This window comes from Hemiscyllium ocellatum, chromosome 22 (assembly GCF_020745735.1).
Source record: "Hemiscyllium ocellatum isolate sHemOce1 chromosome 22, sHemOce1.pat.X.cur, whole genome shotgun sequence".
In the NCBI taxonomy this organism is placed as follows: domain Eukaryota; kingdom Metazoa; phylum Chordata; class Chondrichthyes; order Orectolobiformes; family Hemiscylliidae; genus Hemiscyllium; species Hemiscyllium ocellatum.
Window position 1 is genome coordinate 21,190,998 of NC_083422.1, and position 27,180 is coordinate 21,218,177.

Here is a 27,180-nt window from a genome sequence, read left to right on the forward strand (position 1 = left end):
ATCTCTTTGCAAAAATTAAATTGGTTACCTGCCCATTGTAGCCCAAACCAAATTTTCAAGACTTTTTTGATATTTTTCTAAGCACTAGCATTAATTTAATGAGGCATCTGTTCTTGTTCCAATTGTGTTTTGTTGCACATTGTTTTTGTACTATCTTATCTATAACATCTGCAGTAGTTTGAAATTATAATTGCAGCAGAGGTTTTAAAAGATGCACCTTCTGCTTGTTCCAGGAATTTAATTCAAAAGAAATCATAAAACTAAAACTGCCAAAACGGCTTTTTAAGAATCTGAGCTAGTTGCAACTGAGTTAACAGTGGATAATATTCAACAATATCCTTAATCTATCACTAAATGTATTGAAGGTGCTATTTGTTTCCAAGTGACAACAAACTCTGAAAACCCACCTGGTCTAAATGCTTAAAGATTATTTCAGAATCTCTGCTATTCAGTGGATGCATTAAGCCATTAATTTTAAACATGTTCCGGATGTCACGGGCAGAAGTTATGTATTTTCTCACTTCTAGTGATCATTGAGTTTTGCATATGGGGCCTGAGTGTCTACTCACCTTCAGTGTGCCCCAATTTAAATGATGCCGACAGTAAGTTTATTTTGATTGGTTTGAAATGAAAAGTTCTTTTAATACCCCATACTTGCCCTTGAAGTTTATAAATGTGACATCTAACTCATTTGCCTGACACAATTATTCACACAAAAACTGGATGCAGATGGAGAAAAAAGGACACTGCAGTTACAGAGCATAATTGTCTCTGTTTTTCATTTGTGACAGGCCTGTAGTTCCTTAGATAAGTGTATGTTTTAGCTATGGTGACATTTTTGTAATGTAAAGGATTCTCACTAAGCTGCAAGGCCTCCGTTAGTCAAATTTCAAGTAAATTTAGTTCTCAGTTGAGCTTGAAATCGTAATACGCTGGGAAGAATTTTCTTCCACTTTCAGGATATTGCTGTTTGTTATTTTGGTTGATTAAGTGACTTGCAGCAGGTTCAATGTATTTGTAATGAACTCTGTTGGATCTCCTATCACTAAACAGCTTCTTCCTATATTTTAAAAGTGAACAGAAAGCATGTCTCTTTCATATTGCATTCTTTCATATTGATGATAACATTCAACTCTTTTATGGTATGATCGCATAAACTGATAGGGTGATAATTTGCCTGACTGAATTTGTCCTGTTGTTTCTGTGTGTGTAGGATGTACCTTGGCAATTTTCCACAGTGCTGGATAGATGCTGGTACTGTAGTTGTATTGGAACAGCTTGGCTTGGGGCATAGTCAGTTCTGGAGCATAAGTCTTCAATACAGTTGCCAGAAAGTTGTCAATTGCAGTATCGAGTGCCTTCAGCCGTTTCTCAAAAAACATGTGAAATGAATCAAATTAGCTGAAGACTGACATCTGTGATGCTGATTAGATTTGTAGGAGCCTGAGATGAATCACCAACTCAGCACTTCTTGCTGAAGATTGTTGCAAACGTTTTGGCCTTTTCCCCATCATTGAGGATTGGGCTATTTGTGAGTGTCGTGTTCCAGCAAGTTGTTTAATTGCTCACCACAATTCAGAACCATATATGGTGGGTCTGCAGAGCTTAGATCTGGCTTGTTGGTTGGTGTTAGATGCATAGAGTGATACAGCATGGAAACAGATCCTTCAGTTCAACTCATCTATGCCAACCAGATTATCTTAAACTCAACTAGTCCCATTTGTCTGCATTTGGTCCATATCCCTGTAAACCTCCCTTGTTCACGTGCCTATCCAAATGTCTTTGAAATATTGTAACTGTTACTGCCTCGATTACTTCCTTTGGCAACTCACTCCATACACTGTTTGTGGAAAGGTTTGCCCCTTAGGTCCTTTTTAAATCTTTCCCTTCTACCTTAAACCTATGCCCTCTAGTTTAGTTTTGGACTCCCCTACTTTTGGAAAAAGATCTTGGCATTTCATCTTTATCTATGCCCCTCATGATTTATAAACCTCTGTAAGGTCATCTTGTTTTTTTCCCTGTAAGTAGTCCTGTGCTGTTGCTTTAGCAGATGACACCTCATTTTACTACTGTCTGACACTGCTCCTGACTTGTCCCCCTACACCTAAACCAGGATTGATCTCTTGTCTTGGTGGTAAAGGTGGGGTGGGGGATACGTTGGGCCATGAGGTTACAGATTGTGTTGGAGTAAAATTCTGCTAATGATGATGCATGGTACCTCATGGATGCCCAGACTTGAGTTGCTAGATCTGTTTGAAATCTATCCCATTGTGCACGATGAGACTGCTGCACAACATGATGGAGAGTTTTGCTGGTGAATTATCATGTTCATAAGGCCAACTTTTCTGTTATTGACTTTGCAAGCTTCGGTATTGAACTTTTAGTATGTTGTAATAGTTTTTGTTCCTATTTTGTTATTTATTTAGCAGTTTGAACGTGACTTAAGAAGATACACCAATTATGAGAAAAACATGATGCTGGACAACCATGGTCTATATGACAAAGCGAAGGTACTACTGAATTGTTACATTGTTAATTGACTTAAACATGTTGTACATGGCTCAAGCTAAATTATAATTGTGTGTAATCTAGACCATTTAACAATTTGTCTGTATTCGTCTCATCTTTGCTATCTTTCACAAAGTGTAACTCAGCTGTTGTTCTGGATGAATGATATTTATGGTAGGTGCTTAAAATTCATGTACAACCTGTTGAATGTATTCAGATTTACAAAACAGCAAAGTAACTTCAAAAGGTGTGATATAAAATGTTCGTGAACACTCCCAAAAAAATCAAGAACTTTGTTTTCTTCATCAATTTGCGGGAACAAGTCATGCGACCACTGAGTTATGCACTGTCGAGAAGAGGTCAGCCATGATCGTATCAAATAGTGGAACAGGCTCGAGGCTGAAGTAGTCTGATTAGGCTGAATTGCCTAATCCTGCTGCAAGTTCTTGTTATAAACAATGGGGTAGATTTTAACGTGATGCTGGATTTAAACTGTCCTGGTGCAGTAATGATTTCTGTCACATCCTGCGTCTGAATAAGGGCTCAGCAATTGTCAGGTTAGGACTGTATGAACATGCTGTTGTAAGTCAGAATAATTGATGAAAACTGCCAGTCAGTGGAAAATCAGACATGTCTTGCCTACCCATTATGATTCATGTAAGTGGGAAATGGAATACTGCGGAATCTTACAGTAGACAGTGCCGATGGATGTTGTATTCCCAAAAGCCAGTTGGTGAACTATTGAACTTTGATATCATTTAACAGAGTTATGCATTGCAAATGTATACCTTCTGAAATAACAGCTACAGTTTTAGTCTGAGTTCATACAAAATAAATTAATCCTTAGTTAACACCTACCACTTGCATTAAAGTAAACACAATTCAGGTACACTTAACGATTTCCTTCTTTCACTTGAAATAAAAATATGAAGTGAATATTTGCAGCAAAAAACTTAATTTTACAGATTTTCTTTCTCTCAACATTGTTCAAAGCTAGCAAGGTGAAATTCATAACCTTTTCTCATCCATAATGTATGCATAGAGTACGTTAGCTCACAATAAGTGATGACCTAAATTACATGGAATGGGTGTACTATCATCAGTGCACCCATTGTATAGACTCTCATTTTATATTTGACAAACATAATTGTTTATTTATTGCCCTCAAAAGAGTCATGGCAGAAACTTGCTGTGATGACCCAGTACAAATAAGTAGGGAGTGACATTCTCTAAATAAGATTACAACAAAATAAAGAACTGCAGGTGTTGGAGATTTGAAACATAAACATAAATTGCTGGAGAAACTCAGCAAGTCTGACAATATCTATGGAAAGAAAACTGAGTTAACTTTTCAAATGCAGCTCTCTAACACTTTAGCTTGGCAACATTTGGAGTATTGTATGCGTTTCAGGTTAAAAAATGAGGTCTGCAGATGCTGGAGATCACAGCTGCAAATGTGTTGCTGGTCAAAGCACAGCAGGTTAGGCAGCATCTCAGGAATAGAGAATTCCTGAGATGCTGCCTAACCTGCTGTGCTTTGACCAGCAACACATTTGCAGCTGCGTTTCAGGTTGCCATACTATAGGAAGGATGTGGAGTCTTTGGAAAGGGTGAAAAAGAGGTTGACCAGGATGTCACCTGGATTGGGATGTACTAGCTGTAAGAAGAGAAGGGACAAACTTAGATTGTTTTCACTAGAGTATTGAAGGCTGAGGCGTGACCTAATACGAGTATATAAAATTATGACAAGCATTAACAGGATGGATAGTTAGAATACTTTTCCCAAGGTGGAAATATCAAATACCAGGGAGCACAGTTTTCAGTGAGAGTGGGAAAATTTAATGTGTGAGACAAGTGTTTTATGCAAGGGATGGTAGGTGCCTGGAACATACTGCCTGGGGAAGTTGTAGAAGCAGATACGATAGTAATGTTTAAGAGGAATTCCGACAGACCCATGACCAGGCAGGGAATAGAGGGATATGGACCATGTGCAGGGAGATGGATTAATTTGGAATGGCATAATGGTTGGCAGAGAGATGGTGAGCTGAAGGGCCTATTCCTGTACTGTACAGTTTGATGTTCTGTATTCTATTTTCTCAGCGACATGGTCTATTAGTGGTGGATTCGAATGAGAGATCTGTCAATGTAATGAGCATCTTATTGCATCTTTATATTTTTGACAAGCAGCATGGTGAACTTCTGACCAGGCAGCAATGAGCTGCTTATTGAGGAGGACTATTGCTTAATCACCCTGTTGGTGGCACATCTCAGCTCATTGATATTAGCTTTCGATTTTACATAATGCACCATGCAAGTTAGACCTCGAGAAAACGTGAGTTGGAAGTCAGAACAGGTACCCGGCAAATACACTTTTTCTGAAGGACCACGATATTGGACTGGATGGCAGTGTCTCAGACATACTCCATTGGCTCTTGTCACACACATCTCAATTAACGAACATTAACTTCCAACATAACACTAAAAACCCTCATGGCACATCTCTTATCCACTTACAGCATTCTTCTGCACTTCAATAATTCAACTTGAGTTCCACTGGCTGAGTGTAATGCTGCCGCAAGGGCAATACACTCAGGGACATGCTCCCAACTCCTGGAGTGGCCAAGGCTGTGTCTGAGGGCTTTTTGCTCGTATCATAGTGCTCACTCACCGTAAGCCTAGCTGGATATTTGCAGCATTCTGCCCTGTGTTACCTTGCCTCACTATTGTGTACTTGGCCCCTGTAGCCAGAGCTTAACCACCCTGTCTACATGTGACTATTTAATAGGAACTCTGCATTGTCTTAATATTGAAATCGTTTTCTTTTTTTGTTTCTTTCTAACTTATTTCTAAATACATGAGGCAGTAATTATCTTAACAGCATCACATCTCTACATTGCACATTCCTCCCCCCTTGGGTAATATATTGTGAATTCTGGGATAAATTTCTTATTCTTCACTTGTCTTTACAGTTGTGCCAGGTTTGCATCTTTCTGAAAAATATCAACTGCCTCCTCTACCCTTTCTGAACTCCCTGCTCCAGTCTCATTTATTTTCTGACACTGGATCATGCACGAAAATAAGAAATATATTCCACTCATTTTCTCTGTAGTGTGACGTAATGCATCTCATAAATGTTCTCTTCTCCCGTTTTTCGGGTATACTTTCTTAGTCAACTCCACTTCATCATCCATAGATTTAAGTAGTATTAAGAATGGACATACGTGTTCTTGTTGAGGATTTTCTGAAAGCTTAAGAAAACCTGTGAAATTCCTCTCTTTGCTTCTAATCGTCTGAATGAGGATACTTGTCATACCAATTCTCCCTTTTATCTTAGTGCTGATGATGCTTATTTTTTATGGTTTTACTTAGGGTTTCTATTGACAACAGCATTTGTGGAGACCTAAAATGAGTTACTTTGTCAGGTGCCTGGACATCCATCAGAACTGAGACAAATGTAACAAGTTTCAAGCCAATGAATGTGAAAAGATGGGCTTGTTGTAGATAAATAAAAGTGAAGGTGAAGCCTGTGTGAGGGCAGAAGGCAGAATAGATCAAATGGAACAGATTGGTGGAGGACAAAGGGAGTTTGTAATTGAGACTTATGGAGAAACAAATGATCTGTTGAGACGAGGTGTGAATGCCAAAATCATGAACAGCTGACATCCAAAGAGGGAAAAAAAAATGTATAATCAGGAAGTTGTGAAACAAAATGGGACTAAAGATTACAGTCTGTAATCGTTCAACTCAATTTTGAATCCAGAAAGTTGTTAATTGCCGAGTTAAAAACGGAGGTGTTGTTCTTCACTGGCACAACTGAGACAGAGATGTCTGAGTGAGAGTGGGAGGACAAGTAAAATGTCCTAATTCTGGGCTTTGGTTGCAGAGTGAATGAAGATGTTCTGTGAGACAGTCACCTAATCTGCAATTGATTTCCCCAGGAGGAGAAAGGCACATTGTGAGCAGTGATTACAGTATAATAATTACTGAAAGAAGGATAAACAAATCTCTATTTCATCTGGAAGGCATGGTTTAGACTCTGCTGATTAGGTGAAGATGTGCTTGGTGCTGGTGTCACTTTGGAGCTGTTGCAACCTGATCTGTTGCATGTGGAGGGTGCTAGGGTGGAAGTTGAGGACACCGGGTGCCCTATTATGATTCTAGAAGCACGACCACGGGACAGAGGAGAGATTTGGGAAACAGCGTTGACAATGTTGAGCACCCTGCCAACCATTGCTTAGTTGATGAGAGAGGAAGATGTGGAACTGGATTTTTCCATTTACTGTTAAAGTATAGCGGGGAGTGCATTTATGGGATCTGGTCTGCTACAGCCCAGGGTTAATTTTCACATGCAATCTTGTTTTTATCTTAATCTTCTATGCAGCCAAGGTGTTGAGCACATATCTCACAAAATTGCTTTGACGCAGAATTGGAAGTTTTCACCACTGGTGAGATTGCTGGCTTTAGATGCCTCTGGCACAACATTTAAAACCCAGCTGCCTACCATTCTGTGCAATGCAACCCAAGATTTACACCTCAAACAGAGGTGCTGGACCATAAGTTAGGAAAGATGTTGCAGAGGAAAGGCAACCTATCTCCCTGCTGCCAACACAGACACCTGGAGGGCCTGGTGGACAGAATGATGGATTCCTACTGATTGCACGTTGCTCTCAGCTTGGCTACAAATGCAGCACATCTCTATCAAGTCTCCAGTACTATTGCCAGGATGTTGCCAGAGCACAGAGTCCTTGCATTATCCTGAGCCTTCATTCATATAATCATATTATTTTCAGTGAACCCAAGTGGCTAAAGATTAGCATTTAGGATAATGGAAACCTCAGGATCACCAATTTGGTACTCTGGTTAAAGATGGTTGCACTGTCTTTTGCCAGGTTTATGTCTTTCATGTCTGTCTTTATATGTCTGTCTAATTACACATAGTTGACATTTGGCAAAGAAATGTGTAGAATCAACCAGATCTTCATTGGAAATAGTTAAATTAATGTTCACTTAGATAATTACCTCAAAATTTACCTCAGAATGTAAATTATTTATTAAGTTTCGCATGATTGTGCATTGTTGAAAACTTGGATCTGCCATAGAAAGTATGAGTGAGGACTAAATGATGAGAAGAGTAGTATGGAAGTTGGAGTAGTTTATATGTTTCAGTTTTTAAATTTTTTTTGTTAAATTTGAATTCAAATGCTGCAACTCTAAATTCAATTATCAGTCAAATGTTTGTGTAAGGCTGTGTGTTTGTTTGCCCAGGTAAGGTAATACTGAGTTTTGATGATAATAAAGGTATACTGAACCAAATTTCAGTAATCTTCTGTGTTGATTTGAAATATTTTTAATCCCAACCACCCAAGTTGTTTGAAGTATAACATGCGTAATTAGTGGGAGGAATAGTGGAAGCCATTCGTAAATACAATGTACAGAACTAAGAGCATAACATTCTTAGAACAATTATAAGGAAGTTCTTTGTTTCAACATAAAAATATTGAGAAAATTAGAGCACTTGCTGTGGAAATTGTGCCTGAGTTTAGGAATCAATCTGAGTTTAGGGGTGATTTATAACTTCACCTTTATTAGATTCGTTCTATGCTGTCTCTCATTATCTAGGATAGTTTTGTCAGGGAGTCAGAACTGATGCCTTGAGAGACGTTTTGAATTTTATGCTACATTAACTTGCCAACAAAAGAGTGAAGGACAGTGAAGCCAAAAGTGATTGTGACATCATATACGTAAATTTTGTTGCAATTATTTCATGTTTGAAATTCTAGCTATATGATACATTGCATCTTACAATGAATACCCTACTGAGAAACAACTGTGTGTAAGATGCAATGACAGCTGAAACGTTGTTAGAAGGCTAGCTTTAGTAAATATGGGACACATCGACTGGCAGTATTTTGTAGCATGAAATTCTGGGACTTCTGCCCTGGGACTTATTAGTGTTTGGTAATTGTCATGATGAATGTCATTTTCTCTCAATCTCTCCCACGTCTTGTAGAGACAGTAGACTGCACCCAACCAAGCTACCTCTCCTTTTTAGAAATGATGTACCATCAGAGGAGGACAAAGAAAGTTTTCGCAGGCAAACAGGCGTTGATTGGGTGCACTCAAGGAAATAAATTCTTCCAACTAACAATGGGATAAAAGATTCTGGGTATTACCTGGGTAGGTTTGTAAATTAGCATGGCTTCCTCTTGTTGGATAACAGTTTTGGGTAAGACAATAAGACATAGAAGTCAAAGTAGGCCATTCAACCTATTAAATTTGTCCCATCAGACTTGCTGATCATGCCTTATCTGACAATCCTCAACTCCACTTTGTTGCCTTTCCCCAAAATCCTGGAATCCCTTAATGATTAAAAATCTGTCTTTCTCAGGCATGAATATACTTAATGACCTCACCTCAACAGCCCATTATATAAAGAATATAACAGATTATCAGGTAGAAGTAAAATCCTTATCATCTATGTCTTAAATGTGTGACGCCTTATTCTGAGATTATGCCCTCTGTTCCTTTGCTCTCCCATAGGGGAAACAATCTCTCCACATATACCTTATCAAGTCCTCCTAGACTCTTATATATTTCAATAAGATCATCTCCCAAACTTCTATATTGCAGTGAGTATAGGCCCAATTTACTTAACCTCTCCTTATAAAACAATCACTCTATATTGCTTGTCAGGTTCATGATATCAGCTCTTCTCTGGGCTACCTCCAATGCCAGTGTACATTTCCTTCGATAAGACACCTAAAATTGTTCACAGTATTCCAGCTATGGGCTAACTAGTGTGTTGAATGGTTTAGCAAACCTTTCCTACTTTTAATATTCCATTCCTTTTGGAATAAAGGCCAACATTCCATTTGTGTGCCCATGTCCGCTGAACTTGGATATAAACTTTTTGTGATTCATGGACAAGAACTCCCAAATCCCTTTGTATTGTAGCTTCCTGCACTGTTGCAGAGTTGTGGGAACGAAAGTAGTAGGTCAGTAAGGGCAATGATTGAGGTAGAGCTTAAGTCAAGTAAGTTTAATAGGGAGAGCAAGCAGGGCCAAGTTAATAAACATGGTGGGATTGGAGATTCTGGAGGTTTATTTCAATGCAAGGAGTATAAAAGATAAGACAGACAAGCTTAGAACCTGGATTAGTTACCAGAACTATGAAACTGTAGCCATTACAGAAACTTGGTTGAAAGAAGGGCAGGACTGGCAGCTCAATGTTCCAGAGTTTGGATGTTTCAGTTGTGATAGAGAATGATGTAAAAGGGATGGGGGAGTTGCATTACTGATTTATGGAGAATGCCATAGCTGTAATAAGTGAGGATATCTGGGATGACTCATCCACAGTTACTATATGGGGGGAGGAATAAGAAAGGTTCAATCCTGTTATGCCAAATTATAAGCAGGAAATAGAGGAACAGATATGTAAGCAGATTATGGAAGGATGTAAAAACAACAAAGTTGTTGTAGAGGGTTATTTTAACTTCCCCAATATTGACTGGGACTCACTTAATTCCAAGGGCAAAGTTGGTGCATCCAGGAGGGTTTGTTGAAACAGTATGTAGATAGTCCAACTAGGGAGGTGGCCACATTAGATGTTGTTTTAGGGAGATGCCTGACCAGGTGATTGAAGTTTCAGTGGGAGACCATTTTGGGAACAGTGATCATAATTCCAGTTTTAGTTATGGATAAGAATAAGACTGGTCTTTTGGTGAAAGTGCTAAATTAGGGGAAGGCATATTACAGTAATATTAAGCAGGAACTGGAGAAATTAGATTGGGGCAGCTGTTTGAGGGTAAATCTACATCAGACATGTGAGAGTCTTTTGATCACGGTGTAGGACCAGCATGTTCCTGCGAGGATGAAAGGTGAGGATGGCAAGATTCAGCAACCATTGATGACAAGTGATATTGAAAGAAATTAGTCAAAAAGAAAGAGAAAAGGTGTAAAGTTTAGGAAACTGAAATCAGACAAGTCCTTGAGGAATGTAAAGGAAGCAGGTAAGAAGTTAAACGAGGAATTAGGAGAGATAAAGTCAATTAAATGCCCTTGGACAAGTAGGATAAATGAAAATTGCAACTCATTTACAAGTATATTAGAAGCTAGAGGGTAACCAACGAAAGAGTAGGTCCATTCAAGGACAAAGGATAGATTTATGCCCGGAGTCAGAGGAAGTGGGTGAGATTCTGGATGAGTTAGGACATGGATAATGGTAACATCAGTGAGGGCTAACTGAAGTTGCCAAAATCCCATTTTGACTTCCATGTCAGGAATTCTCCGCATCCAGCTTACTTGCCTCAGCTGGTACAATGGGAAACTGCATATTAGTGAGTCACGATTGGCAGTTAATAAGATTGCGAGTGAAAAATGAGGTCTGCAGATGCTGGAGATCACCGCTGAAAATGTGTTGCTGGTCAAAGCACAGCAGGCCAGGCAGCATCTCAGGAATAGGGAATTCGATGTTTCGAGCATAAGCCCTTCATCAGGAATGAGAGAGAGTAGCCAAGCGGGCTAAGATAAAAGGTAGGGAGGAGGGACTTGGGGGAGGGGCGATGGAGGTGGGATAGGTGGAAGGAGGTCAAGGTGAGGGTGATAGGCCAGATGGGGTGGGGGCAGAGAGGTCAGGAAGGAGATTGCAGGTTAGGAGGGCGGTGCTGAGTTGAGGGAACCGACTGAGACAAGGTGGGGGGAGGGGAAATGAGGAAACTGGAGAAATCTGAGTTCATTCCTTGTGGTTGGAGGGTTCCCAGGCGGAAGATGAGGCGCTCCTCCTCCAGCCGTCGTGTTGTTGTGTTCTGCCGGTGGAGGAGTCCAAGGACCTGCATGTCCTCGGTGGAGTGGGAGGGGGAGTTAAAGTGTTGAGCCACGGGGTGGTTGGGTTGGTTGGTCCGGGCGGCCCAGAGGTGTTCTCTGAAGCGTTCCGCAAGTAAGCGGCCTGTCTCCCCCAATATAGAGGAGGCCACATCGGGTGCAGCGGATGCAATAGATGATGTGTGTGGAGGTACAGGTGAACTTGTGGCGGATATGGAAGGATCCCTTGGGGCCTTGGAGGGAAGTGAGTGTGGAGGTGTGGGCGCAAGTTTTACATTTCCTGCGGTCGCAGGGGAAAGTGCCGGGGGTGGAGGTTGGGTTGGTGGGGGGTGTGGATCTGACGAGGGAGTCACGAAGGGAGTGGTCCTTGCGGAACGCTGATAGGGGAGGGGAGCCCATGCGGGTGCCCATGGCAACTCCTTTAGTTTGGAGGAAGTGGGAGGATTGAAAAGAGAAGTTATTCAGGGTGAGGACCAGTTCAGTCAGTCGAAGGAGGGTGTCAGTGGAAGGGTACTGGTTGGTGCGGCGGGAAAGGAAGAAGCGGAGGGCTTTGAGTCCTTCGTGATGGGGGATGGAGGTGTACAGGGACTGGATGTCCATAGTGAAAATAGTGAAAATGCCTGCCTCTTCGTAGGATATGTGGAACAGTCCATCTTTCGCAACTACACTGGCACCACCCCCCACCTTTTCCTCCGCTACATCGATGACTGTATCGGCGCTGCCTCGTGCTCCCACGAGGAAGTTGAACAGTTCATCAACTTTACTAACACCTTCCATCCCGACCTTAAATTCACCTGGACTGTCTCAGACTCCTCCCTCCCCTTCCTAGACCTTTCCATCTCTATCTTGGGCGACCAACTCAACTCAGACATCTACTATAAACCGACTGACTCCCACAGCTACCTGGACTACACCTACTCCCACCCTGCCCCCTGCAAAAACTCCATCCCATATTCCCAATTCCTTCGTCTCCGCTGCATCTGCTCCCAGGAGGACCAGTTCCAACACCGCACAGCCCAGATGGCCTCCTTCTTCAAGGACCGCAGATTCCCTCCAGACGTGATCGACGATGCCCTCCACCACATCTCATCCACTTCCTGCTCCTCCGCCCTTGAGCCCCGCTCCTCCAACCGCCACCAAGACAGAACCCCACTGGTTCTCACCTACCACCCCACCAACCTCCTAATACAACGTATCATCCGCCGTCATTTCCGCCACCTCCAAACGGACCCCACCACCAAGGATATATTTCCCTCCCCTCCCCTATCAGCGTTCCGCAAGGACCACTCCCTTCGTGACTCCCTCGTCAGATCCACACCCCCCACCAACCCAACCTCCACCCCCAGCACTTTTCCCTGCGACCGCAGGAAATGTAAAACTTGCGCCCACACCTCCACACTCACTTCCCTCCAAGGCCCCAAGGGATCCTTCCATATCCGCCACAAGTTCACCTGTACCTCCACACACATCATCTATTGCATCCGCTGCACCCGATGTGGCCTCCTCTATATTGGGGAGACAGGCCGCTTACTTGCGGAACGCTTCAGAGAACACCTCTGGGCCGCCCGGACCAACCAACCCAATCACCCCGTGGCTCAACACTTTAACTCTCCCTCCCACTCCACCGAGGACATGCAGGTCCTTGGACTCCTCCACCGGCAGAACACAACAACACGACGGCTGGAGGAGGAGCGCCTCATCTTTCGCCTGGGAACCCTCCAACCACAAGGTATGAATTCAGATTTCTCCAGTTTCCTCATTTCCCCTCACCCCATCTTGTCTCAGTCGGTTCCCTCAACTCAGCACCACCCTCCTAACCTGCAATCTCCTTCCTGACCTCTCCGCCCCCACCCCACTCCGGCCTACCACCCTCACCTTGACCTCCTTCCACCTATCCCACCTCCATCGCCCCTCCCCCAAGTCCCTCCTCCCTACCTTTTATCTTAGCCCGCTTGGCTACTCTCTCTCATTCCTGATGAAGGGCTTATGCTCGAAACATCGAATTCCCTATTCCTGAGATGCTGCCTGGCCTGCTGTGCTTTGACCAGCAACACATTTTCAGAGTTAATAAGATTGCATCAAGAATTCCTCCTAAATAAGTACCTCACTTCAGTCTGGCAAAAATCTCACCTCACTGTCTGGAATTGAGCTGTAAGATGTAACAAGTTGTTCCTAACAACGGGGTAGGCCTCACTGGACTTCTTATCAGATTCTGTGAAACATCACCATTTCCAACATTATCCAGGCATCTATATTCTATCAATAGTATTTGTTACTGACATAACTGGTTTTAACATGCTACCAATGCACAAAAATGAAAATTCAGAAGTGCTGGACATGGTCGATTATTACTTTGCAAAAATATTTTGTAGTAGAAGGAGAGACCAGCAAGCTGACCTCTCCAAGAAAATTAACAATTGTACCAGAATCAGAGACAGACCAAAATTAGTGTCAGAATAATGGAACAATGAATAAACTAATGGCACTAAAGATTAGATTAGATTAGATTCTCTACAGTGTGAAAACAGGCCCTCCGGCCCAATAAGTCCACACTGCCCCTCCGAACAGAAACCCACCCAGACCCATTCCCCTACCCTATATTTACCCCAGACTAATGCACCTAACACTGTGGGCAATTTTAGCAAGGTCAATTCACCTGACCTGCACATCTTTGGATTGTGCGAGGAAACCGGAGCACCCGGAAGAAACCCACACAGTGAGGCAGCAGTGCTAACCGCTGAGCCACTGTGCCCTCTGATCACTGAGATCAGATTATTTCCATTGCAGGTGATTTAAACTGAGGCAGATGAGAACATTACAAATGTCCTAACAATAATTTTCCAACTTGCCCTCCATTCAGGAAACATTCCTTTTCACTCTGTAAATTTACATATATTTTCCATCATTTCAGAAAAGTTGAGAATGGAAACCCAGGGAATTTTCAATCAGTTAACTTAACATCTGTTGATGTGAAATTATTATAGTCTGTAATTAAGGATAGCATGATAAATCGCCTGGAAAATATTCAGCTGCTGGGAGACAGCCAGTGTGGATTTTTAAAGTGTAAGTTATGCCTGATGAATCTGAATTTGTGCGGAGACAACTATAATAATGAATAATGGAATGTCAATAGTTATTATCCATGTGGACTTTAAAACAGCATTAAATAATATTCCTAAAACAAGACTGTTCACTGAGATTAAGCTCACGGAACTGAAAACAAATTGTTTTCCGGGTCGGGAGCCTTAAATGAGCAGCCAATGGCAGATAATAGGAATAATAGTTAGGTGCTCCAAGTGAGAGGATATGACTAGTGGTGTTCCACAAAGACCTATATTGGGGCCTCAACTATTATAGAGTCATGGAGATGTACAGCACGGAAACAGACCCTTCGTTCCAACCCATCCATACCGACTAAATATCCCAACACAATCTAGTCCCACCTATCAGCACCCGACCCATATCCCTCCAAACCCTTCCTATTCATATACCCATCCAAATGCCTCTTAAATGTTGCAATTGTACCAGCCTCCACCACTTCCTCTGGCAACTCATTCCATATACGTGCCACCTTCTGCGTGAAAAAGTTGCCCCTTAGGTCTCTTGTATATTTTTTTCCCTCTCACCCTAAACCTATGCCCTCTATTTCTGGACTCCCTGACCCCAGGGAAAAGACTTTGTCTATTTATCCTATTCATGTCCGTCATAATTTTGCATTCATCATGTTTATTAACATATTAAGTAACAGAATAATGAGCTGAAAACGTGTTGCTGGAAAAGCCCTTCAGGAAGAAGGGCTCATGCCCGAAACGTCGATTCTCCTGCTCCTTGGATGCTGCTTGACCTGCTGCGCTTTTCCAGCAACACAATTTCAGCTCTGATCTCTAGCATCTTCAGTCCTCACTTTCTCCTAACAGAATAATGAGTCATATACTTAATTTTACCAATGACACAAAAATTGTAAACAACAGAATGACAAAGCTACAAAGACATATTAATACAGTGGATTAATTAAATGGTAAAACTGGGGTAAATAAATGTCAAAATAGCAAAAATGAGGTTATCCACTTTGGATTGAAATAAGGAAAGAAAATCTAAAAACAATGAAGGGCCAAACAGACTTAGGGGTCTACATATTGTTTAAAATATTATGAACAGGTACTGACATTCATTTTTAAAATGGTCAATGAAATGCTTACTTTTATATCTAGTGGTTTTAAATATAAGGGAATCAAAGTTGGAGTACTGAGAGTGATACCATGCACCACACCTTAGGATGGATATATTGATCGAAGAGGGTGTTGTGTTGTTGTGTTATTGTGTTATGTCTCATGAGACGTTAGTTTGCAATATACCTTTAAGAGACATACTCGTGATTTCACTATTGCATCATAGCATGTGACTTGAGAATATAAAGTCTTGTCTCCATCCCTTTGGGGACAGTAGCAGTATTCATGCAGGGAAGCATGCAGCGGTTTGTTAATATTAGCCCAGACATTGCAGTGCCTGTAACTTTCATTCACTTGTGGAACATGGATGGTGCTGTAGTTGGATCCATCATTTTGACCCAGTGACACTGAAGGAATAGTGATATATTTCCAAGTCAAGATGGTGAGTGGCCTGGAGGGGAAACCTGCAGGTAGTGGTATCCCATGTATCTGCTGCCTCATCCATTTACAGGGAAGTGCTCATGGGTTTGGAAGATGCTGTCTCAGAATCTTGTGTGAATTTCTGCAATACAGACTGATCTCAAAACTCCATGACCTTGATCTTGGCTCCATCCTCTTGCAACTAGATCTTCAGCTTTCTGACCCATAGACTGCAATCGGTGAAGATAGGTAACTGTACCTCCTCCATGGTAACTGGACCCTCCCCCACTCCCTCCAAGGATGTGTCCTCAACCCCTTACTATACTTCCTCTACACCCATGACTGTGTTGCCAAATTCTAAACAAATGGCTTCTACAAGTTTGCTAACGACACCACCATAGTACTTTGGATATCTAACAACATGTCAAAATACAGAAAGGAGATAGAGGGCTTGGTGATGTGATGCAGTGAGAACAATCTCTCTCAATGTCGGCAAAGCTAAAGAACTGATCATTCACTTCAAAAAGGAAGGAGGAGAACACATCTCCATCTACATCAAAGAGTGGAAGTTGAGAGGGAGGAGAACATCAAGTTCTTAGGAGTGACGGTAACCGATGACCTGTCCTAAACTTCCCAAGTAGGTGTAATGGTCAAGAAGGCACAACAATGCCTCTTCTTCCTCAGGCAGCTCAGGTAATTCAGCATGTCCATAAAGACTCTCGCCAATGTCTATAGATACATCACAAAAAGCATACTGTCTGGGTGCATAACGCTCTGGTATAGCAACTGATCTGTCCAGGACCATATGAAATTACAGAAAGTTGTATGCACAGCTCAGACCATCACAGAAGTCAAACATCCATCCATGGACTCCATTTACATGGTTCACTGCTGTGGAAAGGCTGTCAATATCATCAAAGACCCATCGTATCCTAGTAGTGCTGTCCTACAACTCTTCCATCAGACAAAAGTTACAGAAGCCTGAACACACAGCAGGTTCAAGCTTCTTCCCAACCATTATTAGCCTAATGAATGGTCTCTATAGCCTTAATAAGCAATGTAACCTGTATGCCTCTGTCTAAGTCTCTTTGATCTGTCAATCCTTGCTTACACTGATTTGCCTGTACTGCTTGTAAACAAAGTTTTTCACTGTACTTCGGTACATGTAACATTCAATTAATCAATCAATCTTGTAGATACTACTCACTGCTCTACTGAATGTCAGTGGTGGATGGAATGGATGCTTGTAGATGTGATGTCAATCAAGCGAATTAGTTTACAATGTATGAAAATACCAGGAACCATAGTAAACATCAATTGAACCTATCAGTACTATATTGTCCGCAGCTAGTTCTAATGCTCTGACTGAATCAATGTAAATAAAGCCTCATCAGGTACAAATGCCCTGCTGAAGATAAAAAGCCCACCATTGTATTTATGGAAGGTCCTGAGGGCTGATCATATCAGAGTGATATGGAGTGTATGTTTACCAGGATGATTTCTGGATTTCAATTGTTAAACTATCAGGAGACATTTCCTACTTGAGTTGCATTCCCTGAAATTGTGAAAGTTAAAGGTAAATTGGTCAAAGTTTTCAAGGTATTAAGGGAAAGATTAGATTAGATTACTTACAGTGTGGAAACAGGCCCTTCAGCCCAACAAATCCACACCGACCTGCCGAAGCGCAACCCACCCATACCCCTACATTTACCCCTTACCTAACACTATGGGCAATTTAGCATGGCCAATTCACCTGACCTGCACATCTTTGGACAGTGGGAGGAAACTGGAGCACCCGGAGGAAACCCACACAGACACAGGGAGAACGTGCAAACTTCACACAGTCAGTCGCCTGAGGAGGGAAGTGAACCCGGGTCTCTGGCGCTTTGAGGCAGCAGTGCTAACCACTGTGCCACCTTGCCACCCACAAACTGACATAGTAAAAACTATTACTGTTCAAAATAGAATACTTCATATAATGAAATTCTGAAACAAAAACAGAAGATGCTGAATAAATATTCTGCAGGTTAGGCAAGGTCTGTGTAGGGGCAGAAATCAATCTGAGACATTTTATCGGAACTAGGAAAAGTTAAGAATACAAGGGATAGCTGGTGCTGTGACCACTGCTGCCTGCCTATGATGGTCAACAGTCTATCCACATCATCTGCCTCTTTGCTAAATGATTGGCTATTTCCACAAATTTTTGAAGATGCTGGACCAGTTCTGGAATTGGAAATTCTGTTATGGTTATTGTCATTTTTGGATCATTTTATTTGATAATGTGTCCCAAGAAATGAATGGACATCATGGAGAAGTCACACATCGTTAAATGTGTGGCCTTCTTCCTATTGATGAATCTGAACTGCTCTGCTCATTAGCCTGCAAAGTCTTTGAAACATATTGAAAATTTTCTTCGGAAAACTCCTGGTGCTGATCCCATACCAAATGGTAAACAATTGAAGCAAAATCTTCCAAATGGATTTTCAAAAGTTGCTAGCAACCCTGCTTGCTCGTTTAATGGAACCAGTCAAAAACAATATTCACATGAAGCTTTGTGAATACTTTGTTTTTTGATAATCATGCTAGATTTTCATTTAGGATATTTAGTTGACATAGGATAGATTTCTCTTCCTGCTGCTTCCTTAGGTTAGATCAACAAAAAACATAAACTATACCTTTATATTTTGCGTAGGGATTTTGAGCCAGTACACTATGGTTGCACGACAGAGGAAATTACTCCTAATCTTGTCATCTCTTCCAGTTCACTATTCAGTTGCTTCATTAATGGGTGTAGTATTTTCCTAGACATACAAAGACACATAGAATTAGCACCTATTTTTGTCTTCAGTTGTCTGAAAACTTTGAACAGTTTTGGGTAGTCCTTTTCCTTCTATTTATGTATTTGCTTCATTTACTGAATAAGGTTCAGATCAATGCTTGCTTTTCTGCTCAAAAGTGAAACCTTTGATGATAGAAGACACGTAGATTCTCTGTTATCTGATGTCTGCTATGTTGAAGAGTTACTTGTAATGTATCTTTGATGTTTAAGTTAGTTCATCTGGACAATGTAATCGAATTTTGGTTGGTTCTAGGCAGTGTCCTACCAACCCAGATTCTCTGTCCAACATAATTGTTACATTTGTGCTGTACCTGACTTAAAATTTGTAAGGTGCCATTAATATGTGTCTACATGCCAGAATAACACCTCACCAGGTAAGAATTTAGGTTTATCTTCTGGTAAACTTTGTTCTATTTTATTGATAGCTTAGTGGGTGAAGGTTTTGTGGTGTCATGATTTTGCTTCAGCACACCTTATGAAAATGACCTGTTTTCTTGCACTGAAAACATTCTCTTAAATGGCTGGACACTACTGTTCACAGCTGAGAGGTATTATCTGCCAAAGCCTTGCCAAAGATTTCTGACCTCCTTGTGATTGTTCTATCAGCTGTGTCATTTTCATTTGTGTTTATTTTATTGTCTCATTCTTAAGAAAATGAATACATTCTCTAGATCTCACCTAACAAGGTTTTTCCTCTTCTCTGAGATTGATCTCAGATAAGAGGTGTAGATGGACATCTACACCTCTTATTGACTGAATGCCTTTCTCCACAGCAGTATCTTCTTTTCCCTGCAATCAATCTGACAAAGATTCCTGAGCAAAACGTACAACTATGCGGTTACTGATCAATTCTGTCTTCAAATTTCCATATTCAAATTTTTCAACTCGTCTGCAGGAATAATTAATGAAATCATCTATTGATTCATCAACTTTCTGAACTCCTCAACTGGATTTTATTAAAGTAAAACTTCTAAAAGCTTATTCAAAATTTTTTGAAACTTCTTCAAATTTGTCTGATGTTCCATTGTCATTTGATCAACACCTAAGCATCATCCTCTATGATGCTAGTGGAACAAAGAGATGTATTAACTTTACAAAATACTGAAAGAACTGTGGATGCTGGAAGTCAGAAACTAAAACAAAAACAGAAATTGCTGGAAAACTTCAGGAGGTCTAGCAGCATCTGTGGAGAGAAATCAAAGTTAGCATTTTGTGTCCAGTTCTTCAGAACATAACGTGTTAATTTATTTTGCATCAGTCTTGCTGCCTAATTTTGAAGCAATTTTGTATCTTAAAAATTGCCTTTCTCATGATGCCCAATTCGGTGTCTGATCTTTTCCACTTCTAAAATTAAATATTCCTGGCAATTAAATATATTATGCCACATCTTTCTTTGTTTGCTAGGCATTGCTATTCTTTGTTTTACATTATCTTGCAGTAATGGAGGTTTTCTCCACACTTTTTACGGAGTGATGGCTGAAATAACTCCAAGAGGCTGGTATCCCATCACCAAGTCACCCTTCATTTACACGTACAAAGTCCTTGACACCAATCCAACTTTCTCAAAGCCAGCTCTCAGGGTGAACAGAACCCCTGGCAGTCCTGTTATATCTGTCAGTCAGGACTCCCTGATTGGGACTGTTTATCTGATCCAATCAGGGAACTCATATGAGGTCCACCTAGCAGACTTTGTTTCAATCACTACAATGGCTTAGTGATATTATTGCTAGACTGTTAACCGAGAGACCTGGTAATGTCCCGGGCATAGGTTCAAATCCCATCATGGCAAATGATGGAAGTTGAATTCAATAAAAGTTTTGAATTAAGGGTCTAATGATGACCATAGGACTGTTGTCAATTGTCCAAAAAGTCCACCCGGCCCATTAATGTTCATTACAGAAAGAAACTGCTGTCCTTAGCTGGTCCAGCCGACATGTGACGCCAGATGTTAACAATGCGATTGACTCTTAATTGCCCTCTGGGCGATAGCAATGCTGAATCTTGTGCCAATTTGACTCCACTACAGTCTCTTTTCCCATTGAAAAAACTCCCTGTTTGACTAGAAATGTTTCTATAAAGTTTTGAAAGTGAAATGATGAATCTACTTTCTCCGGGCTGTCAAGACAGTTCTCAGCTCTTTGCTGTTGCTTACCTGCTTCTTGCCTTTGAGTATACTGGTGTCATTCCAAGTTGGAGTTGTAGAAGTTTTAATTTTGAAGTTACCCGTAAAGTGTGAGCATTTTTGCACCGTGTGCTAAGTCTTTCCAAGCCTATCAAAGATTTTCTCACCTCATCCGTATCATTCCTTAGCTTACCAGCTCAAATCTAAAATCAGGACCATTTGCACAAAACACCTCCCCCCACCCCCACCCCCACCTCCCCACAGCCTGGATACCCGAGTTGTGGATTTTCTTTATCCTCTTGGCTCCATTTCCCCTATGGATCTGTTTGCTAGTCCTTCAGCTCCTTTCAGGTTGAGGTTGGACCTTCTGGAAATGACTTTTTTTTTCTAGATTCATTGTTGTTTGTAACTTCCAATGGCCACCAATGTTGTTGCCATTTTGAGATCATTGTTGCCTATCTGTGGTGGATGAGAATTATCCGCCTCTTGGTCTAGCCTGTAGAGATATAAAGAGTCAGGTAAAGGTTATAATAAGATATGTTGTATTAATGCACTATATGCAAGTATTGTAAAACATTCCATCTCTGTGAGAGATTGTCCATGTGAGTGCCTGGATGACTCTTCTCACTTTTTTCCAGTTAGTAAACCTTTCAAGTTCATATATAGCAGGTGGGACAAGAGCAAAAGAAAAACCTGTGATAGGATCCAGGACAAGAGAGGGAGAATGGCGGAACAGTTGGGTCTCCAGGGCAAAAGGGAAAGGATATGAGGCAAGAAAAGAAACAAAATGGAGATTAGAAATTGTAGTCTAAAATTTTTGGAATCAGTGTTGAATCCAAAAAGCTGTACGGTTCCTGGTTAAAAGATATTGTTCCTGAACCATGTGTGGAGACTCTCTGGAAAACACAGCAGGTCAAGGACAGAAACGTCAATTTTTTTTTTTGATTTCTGTTGATTGGGGAGTCCACGACTAGGAGACGTAGCTTAGAAATTAGAGGCAGACCTCTTCAGGGATTGAGTTAGGAAACTATTTTCTACATAGGAAGTGATAGAAGTTTAAAACTCTCTGTAAACATTGTTAATTCTAAATCTGGGATTGAAAGCACTTTTGTTAATCATTGATGTTAAGAAAAATAGAGCAAAGGCCAGTATAAAGAGATCAGCAGTGATCTTATAAAATAACAGCACAGGCTCAAAACTAAATCATCTGCTCCTTGTTGCTATGTTTCTGATTGTTTCAATCAAATAATGTGAGATGAACCATGGCTAAACAATTATTTTTGTAGATATATTTTCTTTCCCTCTTGTGAAGAACTGCTGAGTAAAACAATAATTTATAGTATTTTCAGTTTATTTTACATTTGATTAAACTTGTAAAAAAATATGATACATCAAAACAGCATATTGGTATAAGGGATGAGATGGTTCAAGGGTCTTAAAGCTTAATGTATTTTTACATTTGTGTGTTTTCTAAGTTAATAAAGCAGTTGTTCTGGAACTAAACTCTGTAACTACACAAGATTCCTCTACACTGTTTTGAATGGCATGCATTGATGTATAGAAGTTTGGAATTCATGTCGAGGTTGTACAGGTCATTGGTGAGGCCTATTCTGGAATACTGTGTCCAATTCTGGTCACCCAGTTATAAGCTGCTGGAGAGGGAACATAAGAGATTTATCAGGATGTTGCCAGGCATGGAAGATTTGAGTTAGAAAGAAAGGCTGGATAGGCTGGGACATTTTTCGTTGGAGTGTAATAGTTTGAAAGATGACTTTATAGAAGTTTATCTATACCCTTCATTATTTTGTACAGTTAGAGGGGATTTCAAAATTAAAAGGGGGGGGGGAAAGGAGAAAGAGTTAAAAAAGACATGAGAGACAAATGTTTTACACAGATGGTAGTTCGTGTGTGAAATGAACTTCCAGAGAAAGTGGTAAATGCAGGTACAATTACAACATTTAAAAGACATTTGGATAAGTACATGAATGGAAAAGGTTTGGTGGGATATAGTCCAGACGCAGGTAGGTGTGTCTAGTTTGGGATTATGTTCAGCATGGACTGATTGGACTGAAGGGTCTGTTTCCATGCTGTATGACTCTATGACCAAGTCAATTTTTTAAAACACTACTCCTAATTTCACCACTAGTATTTGCAGACCAGTCACCCACAGCTTATGATAGTGTATACACTCTTCAATTCATATCAATTACTTCTGAATTGTGGTCAGCACTGTTCTTTGGCCCAAGTTCCTGTGGGATCCGAATAAGTTGACAATGCCCAAATTTTCTTATTGTGGAGGCCTTAATAACATTCAGAAAGTGAGGGCTTTCATCTGATACATACCAGGCTATGTTTGAGCGCAGATCCCAGAGGTACAAAGATGATGATCTAAAACATAACACCACTCAATTCTTTAAGCCTTTAAAAGCATTTTAAAGACTGCCCTTTCATTCTGCAGGTTAATAAAGTCCAAGGCAAGAATTGACAGTTTCTTCTCTGATGGCGATTTTTAAAGAAAATTGCAAGTGAAGTGAATTTCAGCAGCCTCGATCCATTTTACGTAATGATTTCAATAGAAACATTTCACTTGACAGTTTCTATGATGTCAAAGAAATACTTAGCCGAAGAAGAAAAATTTCATACAATCACTGTTGGACCTTTCAAGGTTGAACCTACAGTGCACTAATGGTAAAGATGTATTAAGGAATGCTAACAATGTGCCATTGTTGACAGAATGTTGACATTGAGGATCAAAACAAGTTTCCTTCGGAAATGCTATACGTGGGCCATGCAGCCAGGCATGTTTTACGTAAATGTATTAATATTCATTGAGATGCATTTATGAATGACAAGAGTTTGACTCAAATTAATCCAAAGACTAGTCACTTAATTATAGTACCAAAAGGCCTGAAATCCCATGAGATTCCCTCTTCCATTAGTATAATGGAGTGAAACTCTGAACCAGCAATGACGGTGACTATTTACTGCCTCTGAAATTAGATCATTTGTATGTTGGGACAATCAATCATGAACAACAATGATGCATCAAGGAAAGTGCTCCTGTCTGGTGGGGAGCAGAGTGGTCCATAGACAAAGAGAAGCAAAGAGAACCATTTGGCTTTTAAATAGGTAATTCAAGTCCCACAAGATTGATGAAAAAGTCCAGGCTTTTTCAGTCTTCAGTACAGCTGCATTTACTCTCAGCTCTTGAGAGTTTGTTTAAAACCATTTAATTTTGTAATGATGAAAATTTCCCAAATAGCTACCCCCAAAACATATCTCTTTATTCTGTTTGAATCTGGCCAAAGACTTCTCTGCTTCTCTCTTCTCATTTCAACTTCCTCTCCCACTCAATATTGCAATTTCAGATGGTGCTTCACAAAGGGTTGAAGTCAGCTTGCTTTCCAAATGCTTATCTGTCCCACCAAGTTACCACCTGATCTGGAGAATGCAGCATTAATGTTTTGGGTCTGGTGAGCCTTTTCCAGTTCTGAAGAAGGGTCACTGGACCCCAAATGTTAACTCTGTTCTCGCTCCGCAGATGCTGCCAGACCCACTGAGTTTTCTCACCAACTTCTGTTTTTGATGGTTATTTCCAATATCTGCCATTCTTTTTTTTTAAAACCTCCTTGTCTATTATCCTTTCAGTTCAGGAGCTTTGTCCCTTAGATTTATAGAAGGAGAATGTCCAGTCCATTGGCTCTGTGCCAGCTCTTTGCTCAAGCAGGCCCAAATTATTCCCACTACCCAGTAATATCCTTTGTTTCAAATGTTAGTCCAATTTTCCAGTGAAAAGAGGCAGTAGATTTTTCCTTAATTGGTTTGTAAGCCAAAGTATTTCACATGGGAATGATCCCTTGTATCAAAAATCCCCAGACATACCTCCTTGGTGGCTTAGTAATAATTTTATATTGACGATCCCTTATCAATAATTCTCAAGGACGGATCACAATTTTTCCTAATTTATTTTATCTAAGCCTTTCATAATATAAAATTCTCTGTTAACCACCTTCATAACCTTCTCTGGTCAAGTCAAAATTGTTCCAGGATTTCCATCTCTCCTCATTATGTAATTTCCAATTCCTAGCATCAAGCTGCTGCATCTACTCTGCACTTTATCCACAATGAAGCAGTTTAACGATACAGATCTTGAAGAAAGTCAGTCCGGCCTGTGGGAAGGATGTCAATCTGACATCTGCTGTTCTTGGAGCAGGAAATAAACATTGTGGGTAGGGTAAATACATTTCATGTTGTTAATGTCGACCTCAGCCAAGCTGTGGACACTGCCATCAAGACAATGGCCCACAAGATTCAATGACATAGGGAGACACCCATCTCACATTTTGAAGTTTTACCACTTTTGATCTTCTGTTCATCTTACTCAACCATCTGTCAAGTTAAGATGGCCTGGGTCTCCCTGATCATGTCTTTTTCCAGTTCTGCATGTTGACTCTTCATTACGCCCGACAATCCATTGGCCTTTCCCCTTCTTCAGGGTCTAAATCATCTGTCTGCAAAGCACATTGACCTTGACTTAAACAGTGGCATAACAATGCTCCCTGCCCTGATGCAGCCGTACAATGTCACAGCAGTGTCACTAAAGTGCAACCGAAGAGATCCAAGATAAATCCAACAGAATGAGAAAAGATCCAGAGGTCTTCAGTTCTCAAAGGATTGGTCAAACCAGTCCTTCAAATGTTTTAATTCCCTTGAATGGCTGATGGAGTAGAATATTCTGTGAAGGACTACAAATTACCCCATTAGATGAGAAATGCAGGAATGTCCCTCACCAGAATTTCTTAGATATTTTTCTGCATAACAGATTTGGTTCTGTCTCATTTTTTGGTTCCCTCCTAAAATGTATTCTGGAAATGCTTCCAGTGAAGCAAAGCTTATTCTTTATCTGATTTGATACCTACTAATCCAGCAACCAGAAATTCATAGAGTCGTACAACACAGAAACAGACCCTTCTGCCAACCTCAGCCATACTGACCAAGCATCCTGAACTGAAATAGTCCTATTTGTCTTAAGTCAGTTTTGCATTATTTATATTCTCATCACCTGTTAGCATCCTTCATTAGTGCTTCCTCTTTGCTCTTTTTTTTCCTCCCTGTTTCTCCTGAAAATGTTGTAACGGATTCTATTTTGTTGCATGCACAGTCAGTTGGCATAATCTACATTCCTGCTGTTGTGCAGACTTCCGATGTCAGTAGGTGGCACTGACCTCCAGAACTGGAAGTCAATGCATTCCTGCATCGGTCATCGTGTGCATAGTGTACAGGTACCCTCTAAGTAGCCGTGTGCCTTAGAAGAAGCATTGGTTATGATCCCTACAGGGCTGATAACTTTTAAAAAGATATTTAAATCTCCAGTGACTGACTGTAAGGATCACATGGCTCAATTTCAAGTTTTTAAAACTTTTACTGCAATTAGCAACCTGAAAGCAACAATGCCGAAGCACTGTTCAATAAGCCGCTTAAACAGTGAACTACACAAAAGACACTCAATAAAATTACTGAAAATCTCCCTCCACTTGTTTTTATGGCATTGTCTAGTCTAACAACAGGACATTTGTAGCGCTTTTTGTTGAGGTTTCTTCCCGTTCCCTCTCCCATCGTCAAATACCTGGATAGGTCCTTGATCTGATGCACATGAGGTAAATTAAGACTGCATCCACTTGCTTTAGCTGATGTCCTCTGAGAACTTTCAGAACAGATGTTGATAGTGCTTTAGTGCTGTTTTAACAAAATATCCCAAAAGTGCTGCTGTTGTGAGTTGAACTTGTTTTCAATTTCAGTGTAGTGATGTGCTCTCCAGTAGCAATGAAAGCTTAAAATAGCTCGGAAAATCCTCAGTCATCATTAGTTTCCTACTATTGGGCTGGTTGCTATTAAGAGAAGTGAATGTTGTAACACAAGTTTAAAAAAGATAGCATTTTGCTGCAGTAATGAATGTTTGGGATTGCATTAATTGGTCTTCTGAGCCTTTATTATCCTTGGGGTGGCTGTTTCTGGTGTGTACTTCAACCTCTTTTCCAAGATGGTGGACTGAATTTTACTAAAAATTGGCAAAGTGTCAATTTCATGGAGGATTTCTCTCTGTGAACTTCACCGAGTTCTCTCACACAATTCTCCACTGCTCACCTCCCAGTGTAACATCAACCCTGTATGGGTGCCATTTTCATGTGAGTGTGTGCTCAACAGCAACAGGCGTACTTGCCACTATCAGGACCTTCTCGGCTCTATGCCACTGACATTGTATTTAATGCTCAGCTGGGCACCAGGTTAACTGCTGTCAGCTA

At 40.7% G+C, this 27,180-nt stretch overlaps 1 protein-coding gene across 1 annotated transcript in view; it reads left to right on the forward strand.

Annotated features, from left to right (window-relative positions):
* Window positions 1-27,180, forward strand: part of dntt (deoxynucleotidyltransferase, terminal) — a 268,384-nt gene that overhangs the window by 206,037 nt on the left and 35,167 nt on the right. The window contains exon 10 of the mRNA XM_060842390.1: window positions 2,427-2,510. Coding sequence (XP_060698373.1) covers window positions 2,427-2,510 — 84 coding nt within the window. The remainder of the gene's footprint in view (window positions 1-2,426; window positions 2,511-27,180) is intronic.